At 46.4% G+C, this 16404-nt stretch overlaps 1 protein-coding gene and 1 long non-coding RNA gene across 4 annotated transcripts in view; one reads left to right on the top strand and one right to left on the bottom strand.

Annotated features, from left to right (window-relative positions):
• The window catches only part of LOC135308221 (contactin-4), a 269514-nt gene that overhangs the window by 2034 nt on the left and 251076 nt on the right, over positions 1-16404 (bottom strand). For 2 of the 3 annotated variants that reach the window (XM_064433116.1, XM_064433119.1), the window contains 10 exons: positions 12370-12545; positions 11175-11295; positions 9976-10134; positions 7725-7874; positions 7019-7089; positions 4959-5193; positions 3454-3569; positions 2691-2877; positions 2080-2192; positions 635-803 (listed from right to left, as the gene is read on the bottom strand). In XM_064433116.1, coding sequence (XP_064289186.1) covers positions 635-803; positions 2080-2192; positions 2691-2877; positions 3454-3569; positions 4959-5193; positions 7019-7089; positions 7725-7874; positions 9976-10134; positions 11175-11295; positions 12370-12545 — 1497 coding nt within the window. The remainder of the gene's footprint in view (positions 1-634; positions 804-2079; positions 2193-2690; positions 2878-3453; positions 3570-4958; positions 5194-7018; positions 7090-7724; positions 7875-9975; positions 10135-11174; positions 11296-12369; positions 12546-16404) is intronic. The other variant, XM_064433118.1, reaches the window with a different exon arrangement.
• Positions 2886-4882, top strand: LOC135308230 (uncharacterized). Its single transcript, XR_010368768.1, has 2 exons — positions 2886-3099; positions 3155-4882. It is a non-coding gene; the product is annotated as an uncharacterized LOC135308230 (long non-coding RNA).

The following is a 16404-nucleotide window of genomic DNA, read 5'->3' as shown; positions in this document are numbered from 1 at the left end:
CCTTGTGCCTCCCATCCCGGAGGAGCCGTGTACCTGCTCCGTGACCCCGGCCTGGAGCCAAATGGGAGCTGGCGTGTTCCAGCTCCCCTTCCCTCTCCTGTGCTGCTGATTAAATTCCTCTGCATGGTTTACACAGCCACGCTGTGGAGAACTCTGCTCTCACCCAGGTTTTTTTTACATCACTGTGATTTTAATGCCATATTCCTGCATTGCAGAGGCTCCTGATTTAATGCAGCTTATAAACTGGGACATTATTAATGGAAGAAGGGACATGGAGATTCTGCAAAAGCCATGTTGTGTAATAAAATACTCTTTGTGTTTGTTCTTCTACACCACCTCATTTCTCTAAATAAATATTTATGCATCCAGCACAAAATGGGATATGGTTGCACAGTAGCCTTATAGATTTAGAAGTCTCTGCATGCTGCATTTGGTTATAGTGAATTCCAGTGAAACAATACATTTAACACATGGGACTGAGAGGGGAAAGAGTCTGAAAAATAAATACAAATAGAACTACTTAAGATGGCATTTCTTATGGCTGAATCTTGCTTTTGGGATGAAATCAGAATTAGGGACTGGTGTATTTGCTGGTGGGGCCCTGTGGCACAGAGCCCAGTCCCCCCATCCTTACTGGATATCTTTGGGATTCGGATTTGCTCGCTGCTGCTGCCGTCGCCGCCGTCGCTGAAGGGTTTGATCTCGATGATGTAATCCTCATCAAAGGGCAGGGACAGCTCCACTGAGGTTTTATTTGTTTCTATGACAGACGTGCTGCTCTCCCTGTTCCACCTGTACAAAACCTGCGGCCAAGGGAGAGAGAACAGGAGGCAGAAAGGGCAGAGCTGCCCGGTGTGCTCAGAGCTGCTCACCTCAGGGTGGCAGAGGTGCTGCTGCTCTTTTCCTGCCCCTCGTGCTCAGGGGTGGTCTGGTGACACAGGGGACATGTGGAATTTGCTGGGGACACCAGCACAGAGGTGGCAGTGCTTGGGCAGGGCGTGACACTGGCAGGAGGATGATGCTGATCAGCAGCACTAACACAGCACTGGCACCTGGTGGAGCTCCTCAGAGAAACCCTTGCCTTGGCCAAGCTAAAATAAACCCCTATCAAAATAAAAATTTCTTTATAGAGGTCAGAACCTCCTTATTATGCTGCTTCTGGAAACCGAGTTGGGATATTTGATACAGTGCCACCAATGGTTTCCCAGAATAAATGACTTTTGTGAACGACCTTCTGAGCTGTGGGGGTTGTACTAATTTATATCATAAATTGTGTCATAAAATACAAGATTTCTAGGCAAAAAAAAGAAAAATAGGCAATGTTTTGCCATGATTCAGGAAATAAATCCATGTGGTTGTGCTATCCTTACAGTAAGTTAAAGGAGAATGTTTTAGAAACTCTCTAGATGCTTTTCCAGGGTGATGAGTCTCTCTCTCCCTCTTCCAACTGACTCCTTAATTTGCATTTCAAACCTAAAATATGTAGTGAAAAGCTGGTCCAGATTGCTGAGGTTCATCTGAGGTTTGGACTAAAACCCCTGAGGAATTACTTATTTTTGATGAGGCCATACAGAGCACCAAATACACTTAAAAGTTGGTGCAGGAATTGAGGGGAGCTGGCACAGGCTCGCCAAGCTGCTGGCATTCCAGACTGGGAATAAAACATGGAGCATGGCCAGGTCCTTCACTGGCTCAGGTTCTGGTGGGAAATGTTTGCACAACTCCAACCCCAGAACAACATCTTTTTGGGCTAAATGAAACCCTTGTGGAAGGTGGTGGAGCTGAATTCTTCCCAAGGTTTCTCTCTAGTTAAATTATGTCCTATTAAAACTGCTTCTAATGAGGATTCTCTGTCTTTTCCTCCTGGCTTGGCTTTGTGAAGGAAATGGGAGCTATTAAAAAAGCATTTTATTTATCTGCAATTAAGGAGGCAACTACAGCCTTTGGGAAGTTTCCACAGAAGGCAGGAGAGAAGTTCTGCAGGAATAATGTGCTCACATACACAGGCACGGCTCTGGTTGTGGAGGAATGCCCCAGATGTGACCTGGGAAATCATGAATGTTCCATGGAAATACTCACTTTGTAGCCTCTCACTTCTGACTCGTTGTCCAAGGCTTTCACCTGGTCCCAGTTCAGGATGATCTTGGAGTCAGATGAATTCCACACGATGTTCCCGGGGGGCTGACTTGGTGCTACACCAAAAAATAGACAGCACCATATTACTGAGGAGAATCAATTCCCAGCTGGATCCCTCCCAGTGCCAGTGGGGCTCCAGCAGCACAGCTGAGCCTGCCCAGAACCCTGTCCCTCTGGAAAGCTAACGAGCTGCTCCACTGATCTGTGTCCTCAAGGTCACGGGAGGTGTGACACGACACGAGGCTTTAAATGAAAAAGGGATTCAGGCAGTTGCTCAACATGCTTCAGACCAGAGGAAAAAAAGCCCTCTTGAACACTGAGATAAATATTTAATTTGCCTGCACAGCTGTGATTTCAGTTTTGCATGCTCTGCTTACTTAACACTGGGAAGAACCTCATGGAAAAAAATATGCAATAAAAAGGCTGAGCCTGGTAAATCTGCACAAAAACCTGGCAAGGAGAAGTCTGACAGCTCCTTGAGACTCAAGAGAGCTGGGAAATGAGAGAGGGGAGCAGTGGCTGGACCCCGCCAGGGCATCCCTGCCAACACTCACGTGGCTTTTTGGTGGTGACGTTGACAGCGGCGCTGGAGGGGCCGGTGCCAGCCGTGTTGTAGGCTCTGACTGCCAGGTGGTAGAGGGCATTTCCCCGCAGGTTGCTGACTTTTGTGGATGTTTGGTTCCCGACCGTGCGGATCCTTTTGGCGTTTTCCTCCTTCTCGTCGTGCCGCCAGCAGCGCACCTGGGAGAGCAGGGCTGTGCCAGTGCCCGGCCCCAGAGGGGCTGGCAGCACCCCCTTGTTCCTGTCACCACCCCAGATCTGCTCCCAGGGACAGCTCCTGCTCCCTGCCACCATCCCTGGCTCTGCTGGGGACCAGCCCGGCTCCAGAGATCCCTCCCCAAGCCTGGCCATGGCAGCACCTTCAGGGAGGGCTGCATTCCCAGCCAGATCCCACACAGAAAGGTGGAATTTTAACCTCGTGAGAGAACGGTGGAGTTTTTAACCTTGTGAGAGAAAGGTGGAATTTTTAACCTTGTGAGAGAATGGTGGAGTTTTTAACCATGTCAGAGAACAGTGGAATTTTTAACCATGTGAGAGAATGGTGGAGTTTTTAGCCTTGTGAGAGAAAGGGGGAGTTTTTAACCATGTGAGAGATTGTTGGAGTTTTTAACCTTGTGAGAGAAATCTCTGTGCACCAGAGGCAAAGAGAAGCAAATCCACTTTAGGAACACACCCATGGCAGGAGGAGCAGGACGAGGACATCGCTGTGTCCCCTCCAGGCTGGCTGCTGAAAGGATCCTGCATTGTTTCCCATACCTCATATCCCTGTATTCTTCCTTTGTGCTGGTTCTCCCACGGGGGAGCCCAGGAAACTTCGACGTCTGAGGCAGAAATGCTTCTGGCCAAAACAGTGGTTGGGGCTCTCGTTGGCTCTGGGCAGTTAAAAATAGAAGTAAGACTTTTCAATTCTATGTTCAATTAGTCTCAGACATCAGGGGATTTATTTTCCTCATTGCACAAGGAAGGAAGCAAACAAATGTCCACGTTTCAAACCGATGGCCTGTCAGGCTGTGCTCCCTCAGAAATAATAAGATGTCATTACTAAACTCAACCCAGGATACCATGTACTTTAATTAGGACAAGTGGGAACATTTTCTAATCAGTGGACATTAATTCATGCTAAATCTCCACAGAATTCTTCCCAGATTACATATTACTTTTCCATTTATATCAAAAGATTTCATTATGATTAATGTTATTTTAATGACTATTGAAAAGAATTAATCACGGTTCGCCATTTATTATAAATCAGAGCAAGGCTGAGGTATCAAAGGATGTGTCAAGGTGGAAACCAAACCTTTTCAGACCCTGTTACATACAGGTAAAGATATTATTAAAGAAAGGCCTTATAAAATTGTGATTTAGGCCTGCTGCTTCAGCTAGGTGCAGTTACCCTGCTAGTTCCCATAAGAAAGAATTAAAGGAATGAGAAGCAGTTAACATAAAAACCTATTTTAGTAAGAGAACTGTTTTCAACTGCATAAACAATAAACCTGTCCTACGAGAATCAATGGAAAAAATACATAAACTAACCAAAAATAAAGAAGTTTGATAGATATGAAAATACCATTTACCAACCAATGACCTGAGTGTCAATGTATTGTCAGCCAATTGTTAGGTCTGACACGGTGCCTTCTGATAATCCCATAAAAATATGAACTATGCAATAAAGACTTGGCTTTCCTGCATGAAGAAACTGAGTCCCATCTGCTTTACTCAAACAAGACCCTGCGGCATGGGTATGAGAAATGGATTTGTAAAGAATTTTAAAAACTTGATAGAAAGCTTACTCAGTCTTGTACATCTGTATGCAAACACTGAGGTAAGGTGTGCTGACTTAGGAAGACCATAGAGTAGAGGTAACATTGTTGAGAGAGAGATTAAATTAAAAACAAGTTTCAACAAGCTTCAAAATATGGCCTTGCAAAAAGATCAAATATTTTAGAGAATTAGAACTGTGAAAGATGCATTATAGCAAGACCACGTGGAGTAAAAATATAGATGATTCGTATTAGAAGTAATAACAGCATTGTGTGGCAAAAGCCAACGGGCTGAAAAGCATTTATAAAGTATTGTAACCAAGAAATAGGTTAGCTTCTAACAGAATAGCATTAAGTTTTACATCTCTTATGTCTCACCCGTATCAAGACTGATAATAAATAAAATCTTTTAAAACGCCTCTCAATTCCGCGTCTGTGTAAAAACTGAGAAAACCAACACATGGAGGGGAGGGAGAAGATTTAGGGAGGGCTCATCTCTACCTTCCTCTGCCGAGTAGACAACGGTGACGGGGCTGAAGGAGCCTTCCCCCTTGTTGTTGTAGACGCCCACCTTGACCTCGTAGGGCGAGAAGGGCGGCAGGCTCTCGTTGCGGAACACGTAGCGGGCGGCGTCCGGCGAGGCCACCACTGTCTGCATCCAGCTGACCGTGCCCAGGGGCCGGAAGGCCACCACGTAGCCAAAGCCACCCCCGTTCTGCAGCTCCTCGGGCACCGTCTGTGGGCAGGGACAAACGGCGGCTTCAGCGCATGCTGACCTCCCTGGCGGCACACCGCAGATTCATCTTGGTCCTCTTAAATCCTAGCGTGGACTTGGAGATCTCAGAGGTGTTTTCCAAACTAGTTAATTCTGGGATTGTGTGAGTCTGGGATTGTGTGAGTCTGGGATTGTGTGAGTCTGGGATTCTGGGATTGTGTTATTCTGGGATTCTGGGATTTGGTAATTCTGGGATTCGGTATTTCTGTGATTCAGTAGTTCTGTCATTCTGGGAATCTGGGATTCTGTAATCCTGTGATTCTGGGATTGTGTGATTCTGAGATTCTATGACTATTTGATTCTGGGATTTGGTAATTCTGTGATTGTGTAATTCTGTGAATCTGGGATCCAATAATTCTGTGATTCTTGGTTTCTGTAATTCTGGGAATCTGGGATTCTGGAATTCTGGAATTCTGGGATTCAGTAATTCTGCAATTCTGTGATTCTGGGATTCTGTACACAGCACTGGAGATGGAGGTGCAGAAGGTCCTATGTCACATCCAACCTGAATTCACCCCATCCTGCCTGCATCAGAGCCTTTCTGCTCCATGAAACAGGAAGCAGCACCTCCAGAAGACCCTTCTCCTAAAGCTAATTTCCCTTCCCTCCCTGCCTCGATGGGGCCTCCCATTGCTGATGCAATTTTAGGCCTTGAGAAGAGCCTGAGGTTTGCTGGGGCGAAGCAAGGACACAGTTCCTGCTTTCCCAACACATGTGCAGCTGCTCTCATCCTTTGGGATCACACACGAAACCCCAAAGAACACACCCTGGACACACTGACACTTCCTACTCTGAGGCTTGCAGCCCCCTAAAAAACTGCACTAAACCCAAAGGTTCCAGTATTAAAACAATCCAGAATTATGTGCCACTCTCCCCGAGATGTCCATGGAGCTTCAGCCCGGGTTACTGACTGCATCCTGCTCTGTATTGGAAGGCTCACATAAAGAAACGGCCTCTGGACATTTAAAAGAGTAAAACCACTCTTCTATCAAAACACAAATGATATTTTGTGCAAATTACATCTCAAACCAACGGCTGATGTTCTGGCCATGTGTGTTTTTGAAACATATTGCAGTATCTTTAGGAGACACGGCGTAACTAATTAGTCCAACAGAGGAGGAAATTTAGCACATTGAGCTGTGTGGTGAGGACAAAAACCCATTTATAGGTTTTTAATAACCTCAGAAATATCTCTGACGATTCATTCTGCCAGCTTGGTCAGAAATAGTGCTAAATGGAAGCGTTAGCATGTCTAGTGGAGTTCATTATTAGGAGAAATATGCCAGCTGCATCGCATCACAACACGAAAATATGAGCAGACAAATGACTAAAGTTCTAACCCTGTCTGCCTTAAGGAATATTAAACATTTCTCTTCTCTGCATCTCCTCTCGCTGGCTGCCATCAGCAGCAATGAAAGCCAGCATGCCTTGTGCTGGCTCTGAGCTGCTTGCTGCCTTCCATCCCAGGGAGGAGGAGGGAGGAAGCTGGGAGCCAGCACAGCAATTCCCCACCAGGTCAGGATGTTCCAATCCCGTTTTATCCCTCGGGTGGCTGCTGGCCATCCACATTTTGCCATGTGGATGTGCTGGGGGTCAGGGGGAGCTGAACTGGTGGCATGGGACCATGCTCCCCATGGTCCCTGCTCCTCATTTCCCTGGGGCTGGGGTCGCCCATCCTTTAGCTCCATCTGAGCAGCTGGGCTGTTTTTATCACACAATCTGGGCTTTTTTACTGCCAACCCTTTGAAATCCACAGAAGGCTGGGGGGGGCTGGAGTGAGACTCACCTCCCAGGTAATGACCAGCTCCGACTTGCTGCCTCCACCTCCACTGACATTAGCTGGGGTCACCTCAGGGACTGCAAAAAGATAAATGCAGAAGATGGATGTGACAGCTTTGGAACCCAAAACCCACATGGAGATGGAGCAGAGCTGTGCAGCAACAGGACACTGCTGGCCCTCCCCTGCTGGGGCCAGGAACTGTTAACATGACTAATTTGCCATGGCAAACAGCACATTTAAGTATGTCAATAATAGTATATTAAAAGTACGTCAATTAACTTGCATATTCAGTCTCTAATTGCTCAGTTTAAACATTTGTCCTCCATTGAAAAAGGTCTTTTATTTATTTTCTCAAGCTACGTCAGGGAAGGTATAGGTTGGATATTAGGAAAGAAAATTTCACCAAAAGAATGATAAAGTATTGGAAGGCTCCTCCCAGGGAGGTGGTAGAATCACCATGTCCAGTTGTGTTTAAAAACAGACTGGACATGGCACTTGGTTCTATGGTCTAGTTGAGGTGTTAGGGCACAGGTTGGATTTGACAATCTTAGAGGTCTCTTCCAACCTCATTATTCTGTGGTTTTCCTGTTTCATATTTGGTTCTTCTGTGGAACAGCGGATCCACCTGCCAGGGCTCCCCCACACCTGGGGCGTCTCTTGGCATTTGTTCCACAAAGATTTCACCCTCAGCCCCCTGCCCAGCGGCACTTACGAGCCTCCTCAGTTCTTCTCTTCTCGGAGGGCCTGCTGGGCTCCCCGATGCCGATGAGGTTGGCAGCCACCACTCTGAACTCGTACTCCACCCAGGGGTTCAGCCCCACCACCGTGGCCGTGAACGTCCTGCCATCGATGACCTCTGGGACTGGGGTGCAAGGAAATTAAATACAGATATTAAAATACTGCTGGGGAAAAAAGGCATGGGGAGATCTCATTTCCTTAGAGTTGAGGGCTTAATGTAAGTACCAAGAAGGATTGATAAATTTTCTCGCATCTTTCTAGCATTTTGCCAACTGCAAAGAAGTGAAAAAGGCAGCATTAAGCCCCTGTGCTTTTAGCCCAGAAATTCCTGCCATTAAAGAGTTTCTCCAAAATTACCACAGTTTGGAAACAAAGTGTCAAGACAACAGGTTTGGAGGGTCTTTATTTTTCTCTTTTTGAAACACACTGTTGTCTCTGTTTAACGGTTACTGGAACAAAATTAACCTCTGACGGAATGAGCAATTACATCATGGGATTTTTCCCTCTATCAGGAAGATAATTCTCCTTAAAGACAGACTGGATGACACGGTCTGTCCCTGAGGGATGTCTTTATAGACCACAATTACTGTTGTATATCTCCAGCATGGCAACAAGAGATAGGAATTCATTCTGTTTTCCCTTAAACATTCATGAGAAAAATGGGTGAGTAATGGCACTGACTGCACCCTAAATCTTTGGGTTGCCAAACCTGAAGCTACTTAATAAAAGCAGTGCTCTGCAGCCAGGGAAATTGCTTTTCACATCAGGGGCCAGAGCTGGCCAAAGGAGCCCTGGGTGGGTGCTGAGGTGTTACATGTAGGTAAAAATCTTATAAAAGAAAGTCTTGTAAGATCAGGCCTTGTTACTTTGGCTGAGCTAATAGCTAGCCTGATAAGTTCCTGTGAGGAACCTGTCAGCTTTCATAAGAATAGAAACCTGTTACAGTGAAAATCTACCTATTCCCTTAAGAAAAAACATTATAAAAATGAAAATCAGTTTACATAACAATCTGTTCTTATGAAAGAATAGAAAGAAACTATAGAAATAGAAACAATAGAAATAGAAACAATAGAAATAGAAACAAAAAATAGAAAAAATTAAAATAGAAACAATCTATTCTTATGAAATTTACACCTATAAAAATTAAAAGTCTATCCTGTGAGAATCTGTGAAAAAAAATAAAAATAAACTGTCTAGATAAGCATGTACCCTAACCATTACCAACAAATAAACTTAGTTTTGAGACATCAGTAGCCAATCAGACTCAAACACAACACCTAATATGAACTGAATAAATAAAAACCCAGCTATCCTGCACCAAGCAGCATCGTGCTGTCCCTCTCTGCAGCCCCTGAGGGTGGGTTTGCCCCCCTGGAGCTGCCTTACTCTTGGGTTTCCTGCTTTTGGGATGACACAAGAGTCCCTTTTTCCCAGCCCAGTGGTCGAAGAAAGAGTCGGGATTCTTCAGCTTGTGTTCACAAGGTTGTTTGTTATCTATTATCTAAACTGTTTTCTCTCAGACCCGCAGAGGTCTGTCAAGGGCACACTGCCCTGCCCTGAGTTGGTGCTATTTCTTTATACTAAAAACTACATGTACTTCATTTATCATTATTTTCCAATACCTATTTTCTATGTTAGACTGCCCACTTCTACTTTAGGCCAATCTAAATGTGCCAGCATCACCCAGATCATGGAGGCTAGGAAGAAGAAGGAGGAAAGACAGGAGAACACCCAAGTCCCTCCATCCCAAGTCTCTCCATCCCAAGTCCCTCCATCTGGCCTCCTAGATCCCTATGGTAAAAATCCCAAAATTCCACTTTTCACCCTATGATAACTACTGTTATGCTACTCAAACTTTTGTGACTTGTAATTCTTCATACAAGGTAATTTGCTCCATGGGGTAAGATCAAAATCCCAAGTGTCTTTGGCTTCCTGCCAGGATCTCCGAGCCCTTGCCAGGGGCACAGTGCACCCAGGGCACCCCGAGGGATGTCCTGGCACCTTACCTGTGCTCACTGCCTGCCAGCCCACCGAGAAGGGGCACAGGGCACCCAGGGGGATGTCCTGGCACCTTACCTGTGCTCACTGCCTGCCAGCCCCCCTGCCAGGGGCACAGGGCACCCCGAGGGATGTCCTGGCACCTTACCTGTGCTCACTGCCTGCCAGCCCCCCTGCCAGGGGCACAGTGCACCCAGGGCACCCCGAGGGATGTCCTGGCACCTTACCTGTGCTCACTGCCTGCCAGCCCACCGAGAAGGGCGTGCGCGCCTGCACCGCGTACATGGTGATGGGGCTGTGGTTGTCTGCCCCCGGCCTCCAGGACAGCTGGGCCGTGCTGTCTGTCACCTCCTCGATGGTCACGGCCTCGGGGGGGCCCGGGGGACCTGGGGGGTTGCAGGAGAATGGAGTGACTGGAGGAGGAAGCGCTGGGTTCACCTTCCCCTCCTGGGGATGGGGGACAGAGCAGCTGGGGCAGCTCCAGCTCTGCTCAGCTGGCTGGGGTGAGGCATGAACCATGGGGGGACACACCAGGGTGTTGTGCCTCACTGCTGGGGTGGTTTTAAGCAGTGAAGCTCTCCTGGGACCCCTCTGCTCCATCCCAGGGCCATTGCTGCCCCAGTGGTGCCTGAGGCTCGGTCTGTGCCCATCTCAGGGAGTCACAGAATGGACCTTAAATCCCATCCTGTCCCACCCCTGCCATGGCAGGGACACCTTCCACTGGCCCAGGCTGCTCCAAGCCCCTTCCAGCCTGGCCTTGGGCACTGCCAGGGATCCAGAGGCAGCCCCAGCTGCTCTGGGCACCCTGTGCTGATGTTTTAACATCCCTGGTGTTTTTAGGGAGAGACAAGATCAGTACTTTTATCAGCATCAAGGGTCATTTCCCTGTGAGAACTTAATATTCCTCCTGTTTATGAGAACCAAGGGTAGCAGGGACAGAGCAGCACCCAACTTTGCCTTCCCCAAAGTTATCAAGCAGGAAAATATAAATCATATTTCCATAAGGGCACAGACTCAGGGTAATTAATTACAGCTCTGTTAAAGTCAAACTTACACATCACCTGTGCATGGTAATGAGGAGGTCTCAATGTATCAGTGAAGTCACTAAATCAGGTTTATTCTATCAAAGAATTGCCAATAGCTGGATGCTGCTCCTGCTGCACAGCTCAGGCACAAAGGAGCTCAGGGGTGCAGGGCTGGCATTCAGGACACAGACAGGTACCAGGGCTGGCTCTGTTCTGGGAGCATCTGAAACACTTCCCATGCTCTGGTTGATGCTGTGAACCCCAGTGTGTACTCAGAGGTTTTTTTTCTCAGATTAATTACAAGATGCTTGGCTGTCTCTGAGCCCAGGGATTGCAGAAGGCAGGGAAAAAACAAAAAGAATTCTACAACACCAGCAACAACAGTAGCAAAATTCAAATACCTCTTACAATCAGGTCTGCAGCAGCTGAGAGCTTGTCCACACTTGTTTGCACCATGCAGACGTATTTCCCTGCATGCTTCAGCTGGATGCTCCTGATCATCAAATCACCCGCTGAATCCTGCTGATAAAGTAGGGAAAAGTGGTTACAATTACTTTTTAATGAGCCTAAACATCATTATCACATGAAGGACACTGTGACTAATGGATTTACTTTATGCTGGCTGATGAAAACATCAGCAACACGAGCCCTGGCCTGTTGAAATGATGGGAGTCTGCCTGGAAGGTGGGAGAGGGAGCATCCCTAAAATTCTGGCTCCTCCAAGGAGCAGGGTTGGGAGCTGTTGAGCCCTTTCCCCATTCAAAAACTGTGGCAATGCAGGACAGGTTCACTCTGATTGCTCCTTTTTCTCTCTGGACATCCAGTTTTTCCCCTCTCTGCCATCCAGAGGCCCAGGTTGTGTCTCCATCTCTCCTTCCAGGGAAGCCCAGCCCAGATTTGGAGATATCAGCAGTAGCTTCATGGCTTTGTGTCCCAGCCAGCATTTTGATTGCCCAGCACTTTTGTGCTAAAGATCACGAGAACAGAACTCTCTGAGGAAATCTTGCATCACACACCAGCAGTAATTTGTTTTCCAAACGCCAAGTGCATTTCTGATTAACTGTTGAATAGAGCTAATTAGGTTTCTGGATGTAGTGGATGCTGAGAACCTCTCTCAGTTTCTCTCCAGACACAAAGCATTTGATACATTGGGAATCTCAGGGAAGCCTAGTGGTTGTGGCTTTTGGGCTGAGGACTATTAATAAGGTTTGCAATTTTAGCTCTGTGGGCCACAACAGGAACAGTCACCCCAAAAAGCCATGGCTGCTGCTGCTGCTGTGAGCCCTGTGCACCAATCTGTGAGTTCACCTTTTCATGGTTTTTTTTAAAGGGATAAGAGCAAGGCTTGGAAATTGTATCTCCTTTTCCTTTCAGCATTAAATTTCACTCCTGACAAATGCAAACATGAACTGTCACCATGCCTGAGACCTGTTGCTCTCTAAAACCTCCCTCAGAGCAACATGCAAAACCCTTCCCATTTTTATACCTCTGCTGAAAATTTTCCATTTCTCTCCTCCTTTTCCTTGCTGCCTTCATCCAATTCCTTCTGTTAGCAACCTTTTCTGCATGACCCACCTTGCCAGATTTAATACTTACTCCTCCAACCCTTTCAAAGTGGTCCCCATCTTTCTCAAAGTCTATCAGGTGCCCGTTGAATGACCAGGTGAACACGATGTCCAGGGAGTGGTCGTGGGACACCTGGCAGGGCAGGACAATGCTTTCTCCAACTGTGACATCCATGCTGAAAGGGGACACCATGACCCGGGTTGGATCTACAAACAACAAAGAAAGGGGGAAAAAAAAGGATTATTCTTGTTCTCCTGAGGAGCAGAGACGTCATAGGGCTGAGAGAGATCCTAAGCCGTGATCCCTTAGGAAGGTCCTTAAGTCAACAAGTGAATTATTCCGTCTTTGGGCTTATCCTTTCTCTAGAACACTTAATAAACACTTAATAAACCCAGAATCCCCTTCCAGCCACCATCCTGATGAAGAAGGAGGAAAGAAAAGGCTGGAAAAGAGTGCAGCAGATCTGAAAGGCTTGATTAAAACTTTTTATGAGACTTTCTCTTATTTGAATCTTCTCACTTCAAGGAGTGTTTCACACATACATGGCTCACCATGGTTACCAAAAAGCTGTTCTGTTGTTCCTAAATTAAATGTAAAATCACCAAAACTGGAATAAAAAGTTTGTATTAAAACCAGGAGTTGTTAATCTGGCCACACCTGGGAAGGCAAAGATCAGGCTGAGATTATTGTTATTATAATTACTGAGACTGGCCATGCTCTGATGGATGGCTGCACATCTCACATCCTTTCCTTGGGCAAGGAGAGCCCCACAAAGAATGAAGATAAATGCTGAGTGATACCAGCAGGATCTCCCAAACCCTTGATGTGCTGAGCATTTCAGGGAGCTGAAGCAGAAGGGAGGCTCCAAACCAGGACATTTCCAAAGGGAAGCCCTGGATGTGTGACGTGGCAGGGTCGGTGTCACACAGGCAGCAGCTCCACCCTCGTCAGGACTAATCCCCTTCTCTCAGCTGGAGCTCCACAGCTCCTCCACCACTGGTTTAATTGTCTATTTTTCACCTCAGTGTGAGCAGAGTGGTGGCACAGAAAGATGAGCCACGACACATTATGCAGACTCCAGCTCCTCGTCTGTGCCCGTGAATTCCCTCTGCCTCTAAAGTTAACATTTCTCTTCCATTCCTGTTGACAAAAATGCAGCAATTTTTTCTACAGGGCCTCAGAGGAAATGAAAAGGAGAAAAAAATATTGCTTAACAATGAGACCAAAAGTCTGAAAATCATACAGAGATAGATATTTTTGCTTATTCCAAAAATCTACTCTGCACAGCTGTCATGCTAAAATAATACCAGCATTATTCAATCTCTGGTACATGACACCAAAATCTTAACAACTTCTTCCTGAGCCTATTGCCCAACTGCTTAAATTCTAAATTCTCTGCTAAAATAATAAAGATACAGCAGCACAGATATGGACTGGGCAGAACTGCCCACGGAAATCCAGGGGATGCAAAGCTGTTCCTGGATTTTCAGCCTTATCAAAAGTCTGCAGGAGGTGGTGAGAAAGATTTTGTTGCTGTCTATAGAGATTTCAGACCAAGTCCTCAGGGACCTGGCTGTATTATCTCAGACAAGTTTAATTCCTCTGTATTTTGTGTTCACTTCTGACCAAGCAGAGCAACCCTTAGAACAACCATTATGACAATTAATCAATGAATTAATACATGAAATATTTCTCAGGTGTTTATAAACATGAAAGGAGTGAAAAATATAAAAGCTATAAATATATAGATATATAATATATACAACATATAATTTAGATATAATTTTTATATTTATATATCATATATAAATATATTATATATAAAAATAGAAGATATAATTGTATAGAATTTTAGAATATAGAACAGATTCTAGAATACAGAACTCTGGTATGTAATTTGTATTCCAGAATTCTATACAATTACATTGTAGAATGTGTTAGATATATAATATAAAATATTCTTTATGGAATACTTATATTCTAGAATATAGTTAGAATATTATAGGTTTATATAGTTAGAACATTATAGGTTTATATAAAGCTGTATGGAGAGTGTTAAATAAAAAACATTTAAATAAAAACCTATAAAATAAAAAAAACACTAGAGGTTTATATAAACCTGTATAGAGAGTATTAAATATAATATAATTGTAAGATTTATATGAATTTTATCAAGAAGTGGGTGTTTGCTGGAGGCCAGAGCAGCTCAGCACAGCTCCTGCAGTCACTGTAGGAACTGTGAGTGCCCAGTGCTTCCAAAAACTCCTGCAGGTTTCAGGGAATCCTGGAATCATTCAGGCTGGAAAAGATCTTTTAAGGTGACCAAATCCAGCCATTCCTCACCACTGTCCCCAAGTGCCACATGCACACATCAGTGAAATCCCAGCTGGGGGAGCCTTTCCATGGGGAATTCCTGCTGCCATCCAACCTGAGCCCGGCCCGGAGCATCCCTGGGGTGGCGGGAGCACAGCTGGATGTGACACTGGCAGGGACAGTCTGTAGGTGTCACTGAAGGCTCGGGAACAGAGAGCTCCTTCCCTGCCTTCCACAGCTCTCAGGAGGATGCTCTCTGTGGGATAGAGGCTGCACTTCCCAGTTTTCCGTGGATTTTCCAGCAGCTCCGAGGAGCCCGAGAGCTCCTGGGGACGGTGCCCGGGTGGAGCAAACCCTGCCGGCCCCAGCAGCAGGATCTGGGTGGCCAGCCCTCCCTGCTGGGGTGCACCAAGGTCACCCCAGCTCGTCTCACCTCCTTCAGTCCCGCCTGAAATCCCGATTTTCCTGCCTCACCAGCGCAGTGCCAGAACTCGGGGTCTTTCTGTCGGATTTAATAGATTTGGTTTATCCTACAAGAGATTTTAACCAAGTTTTCTTTCTTCCTTAGAAGAAAGGGAGCTGAGCATCACCTCCCATCTGTGGGAAAGCTGTGATTGCTTCCCTTCTCTCCTTTATCCACTGCCCATCATCAGCCGCGAGTGCATCTTCCAATGCTTTTGGGATGCTGGGATGCATTTTGGGATGCTGAGATGCATTTTGGGTTGCATTTCCAGCTGCAGGACGGGGGCAGGGCCTGGGGGTCACAATCTGCGAGGGAACCACCCCAATGGATCGGGTGTCCATGGGGAGGGAGGGTTTGTTTAGGGAAAGCAGCTCTGCTTGTCACACCCGCGGGGCTGTGCGTGTCACATCCATCTGCAGGATGTGACACGGGCTGCAGTGGCAGCACACAAGTGACACAGCCTCAGCAGGGGCTGACACTCACAGATAATGATTTTTTTCCCTTAAAAAAATAGGTCAGAGCAGCTTTGGAATGAGGCAGGGAGAGCCAGGCACGGTGTCACCGGTTCTGTGCCAGAAGTGCCACAGCAGAATTCCCACGGACCACGGCGGGTTTCCCAGGGCAGGTGGACTCACAATCCCATTCCCAGTTCAGCTCAACCCCGGGGCTGTGTGAGCATCTCCAGGGCATGGATCCAGCAGGGCCCTGCAGGTGAGGATATCCGAGTGCAGGTGAGGATATCCAATTACAGGTGAGGATATCCGAGTGCAGGTGAGGATATCCAATGGCTGGTGAGGATATCTGATTACAGGTGAGGATATCCAATTACAGGTGAGGATATCCAATTACAGGTGAGGATATCCGATTACAGGTGAGGATATCCAATGGCTGGTGAGGATATCTGATTACAGGTGAGGATATCTGAGTGCAGGTGAGGATATCCAATGGCTGGTGAGGATATCCAATAACAGGTGAGGATATCCGAGTGCAGGTGAGATATCCGATTACAGGTGAGGATATCCAATGGCTGGTGAGGATATCCAATTACAGGTGAGGATATCCGATTACAGGTGAGGATATCCAATTGCAGGTGAGGATATCTGATTACAGGTGAGGATATCCGATTACAGGTGAGGATATCCAATTACAGGTGAGGATATCCAATTACAGGTGAGGATATCCAATTACAGGTGGGGATATCGGATTACAGGTGAGGATAACCAATGGCTGGTGAGGATATCCAGGTGCAGGTAAGGATATCTGATTACAGGTGAGGATATTTGATTACA

Source organism: Passer domesticus, chromosome 9 (assembly GCF_036417665.1).
Source record: "Passer domesticus isolate bPasDom1 chromosome 9, bPasDom1.hap1, whole genome shotgun sequence".
Taxonomy (NCBI): Eukaryota; Metazoa; Chordata; class Aves; order Passeriformes; family Passeridae; genus Passer; species Passer domesticus.
The sequence above is the reverse complement of the archived record's forward strand: the minus strand, read 5'-3'. Positions and strand labels throughout refer to the sequence as shown.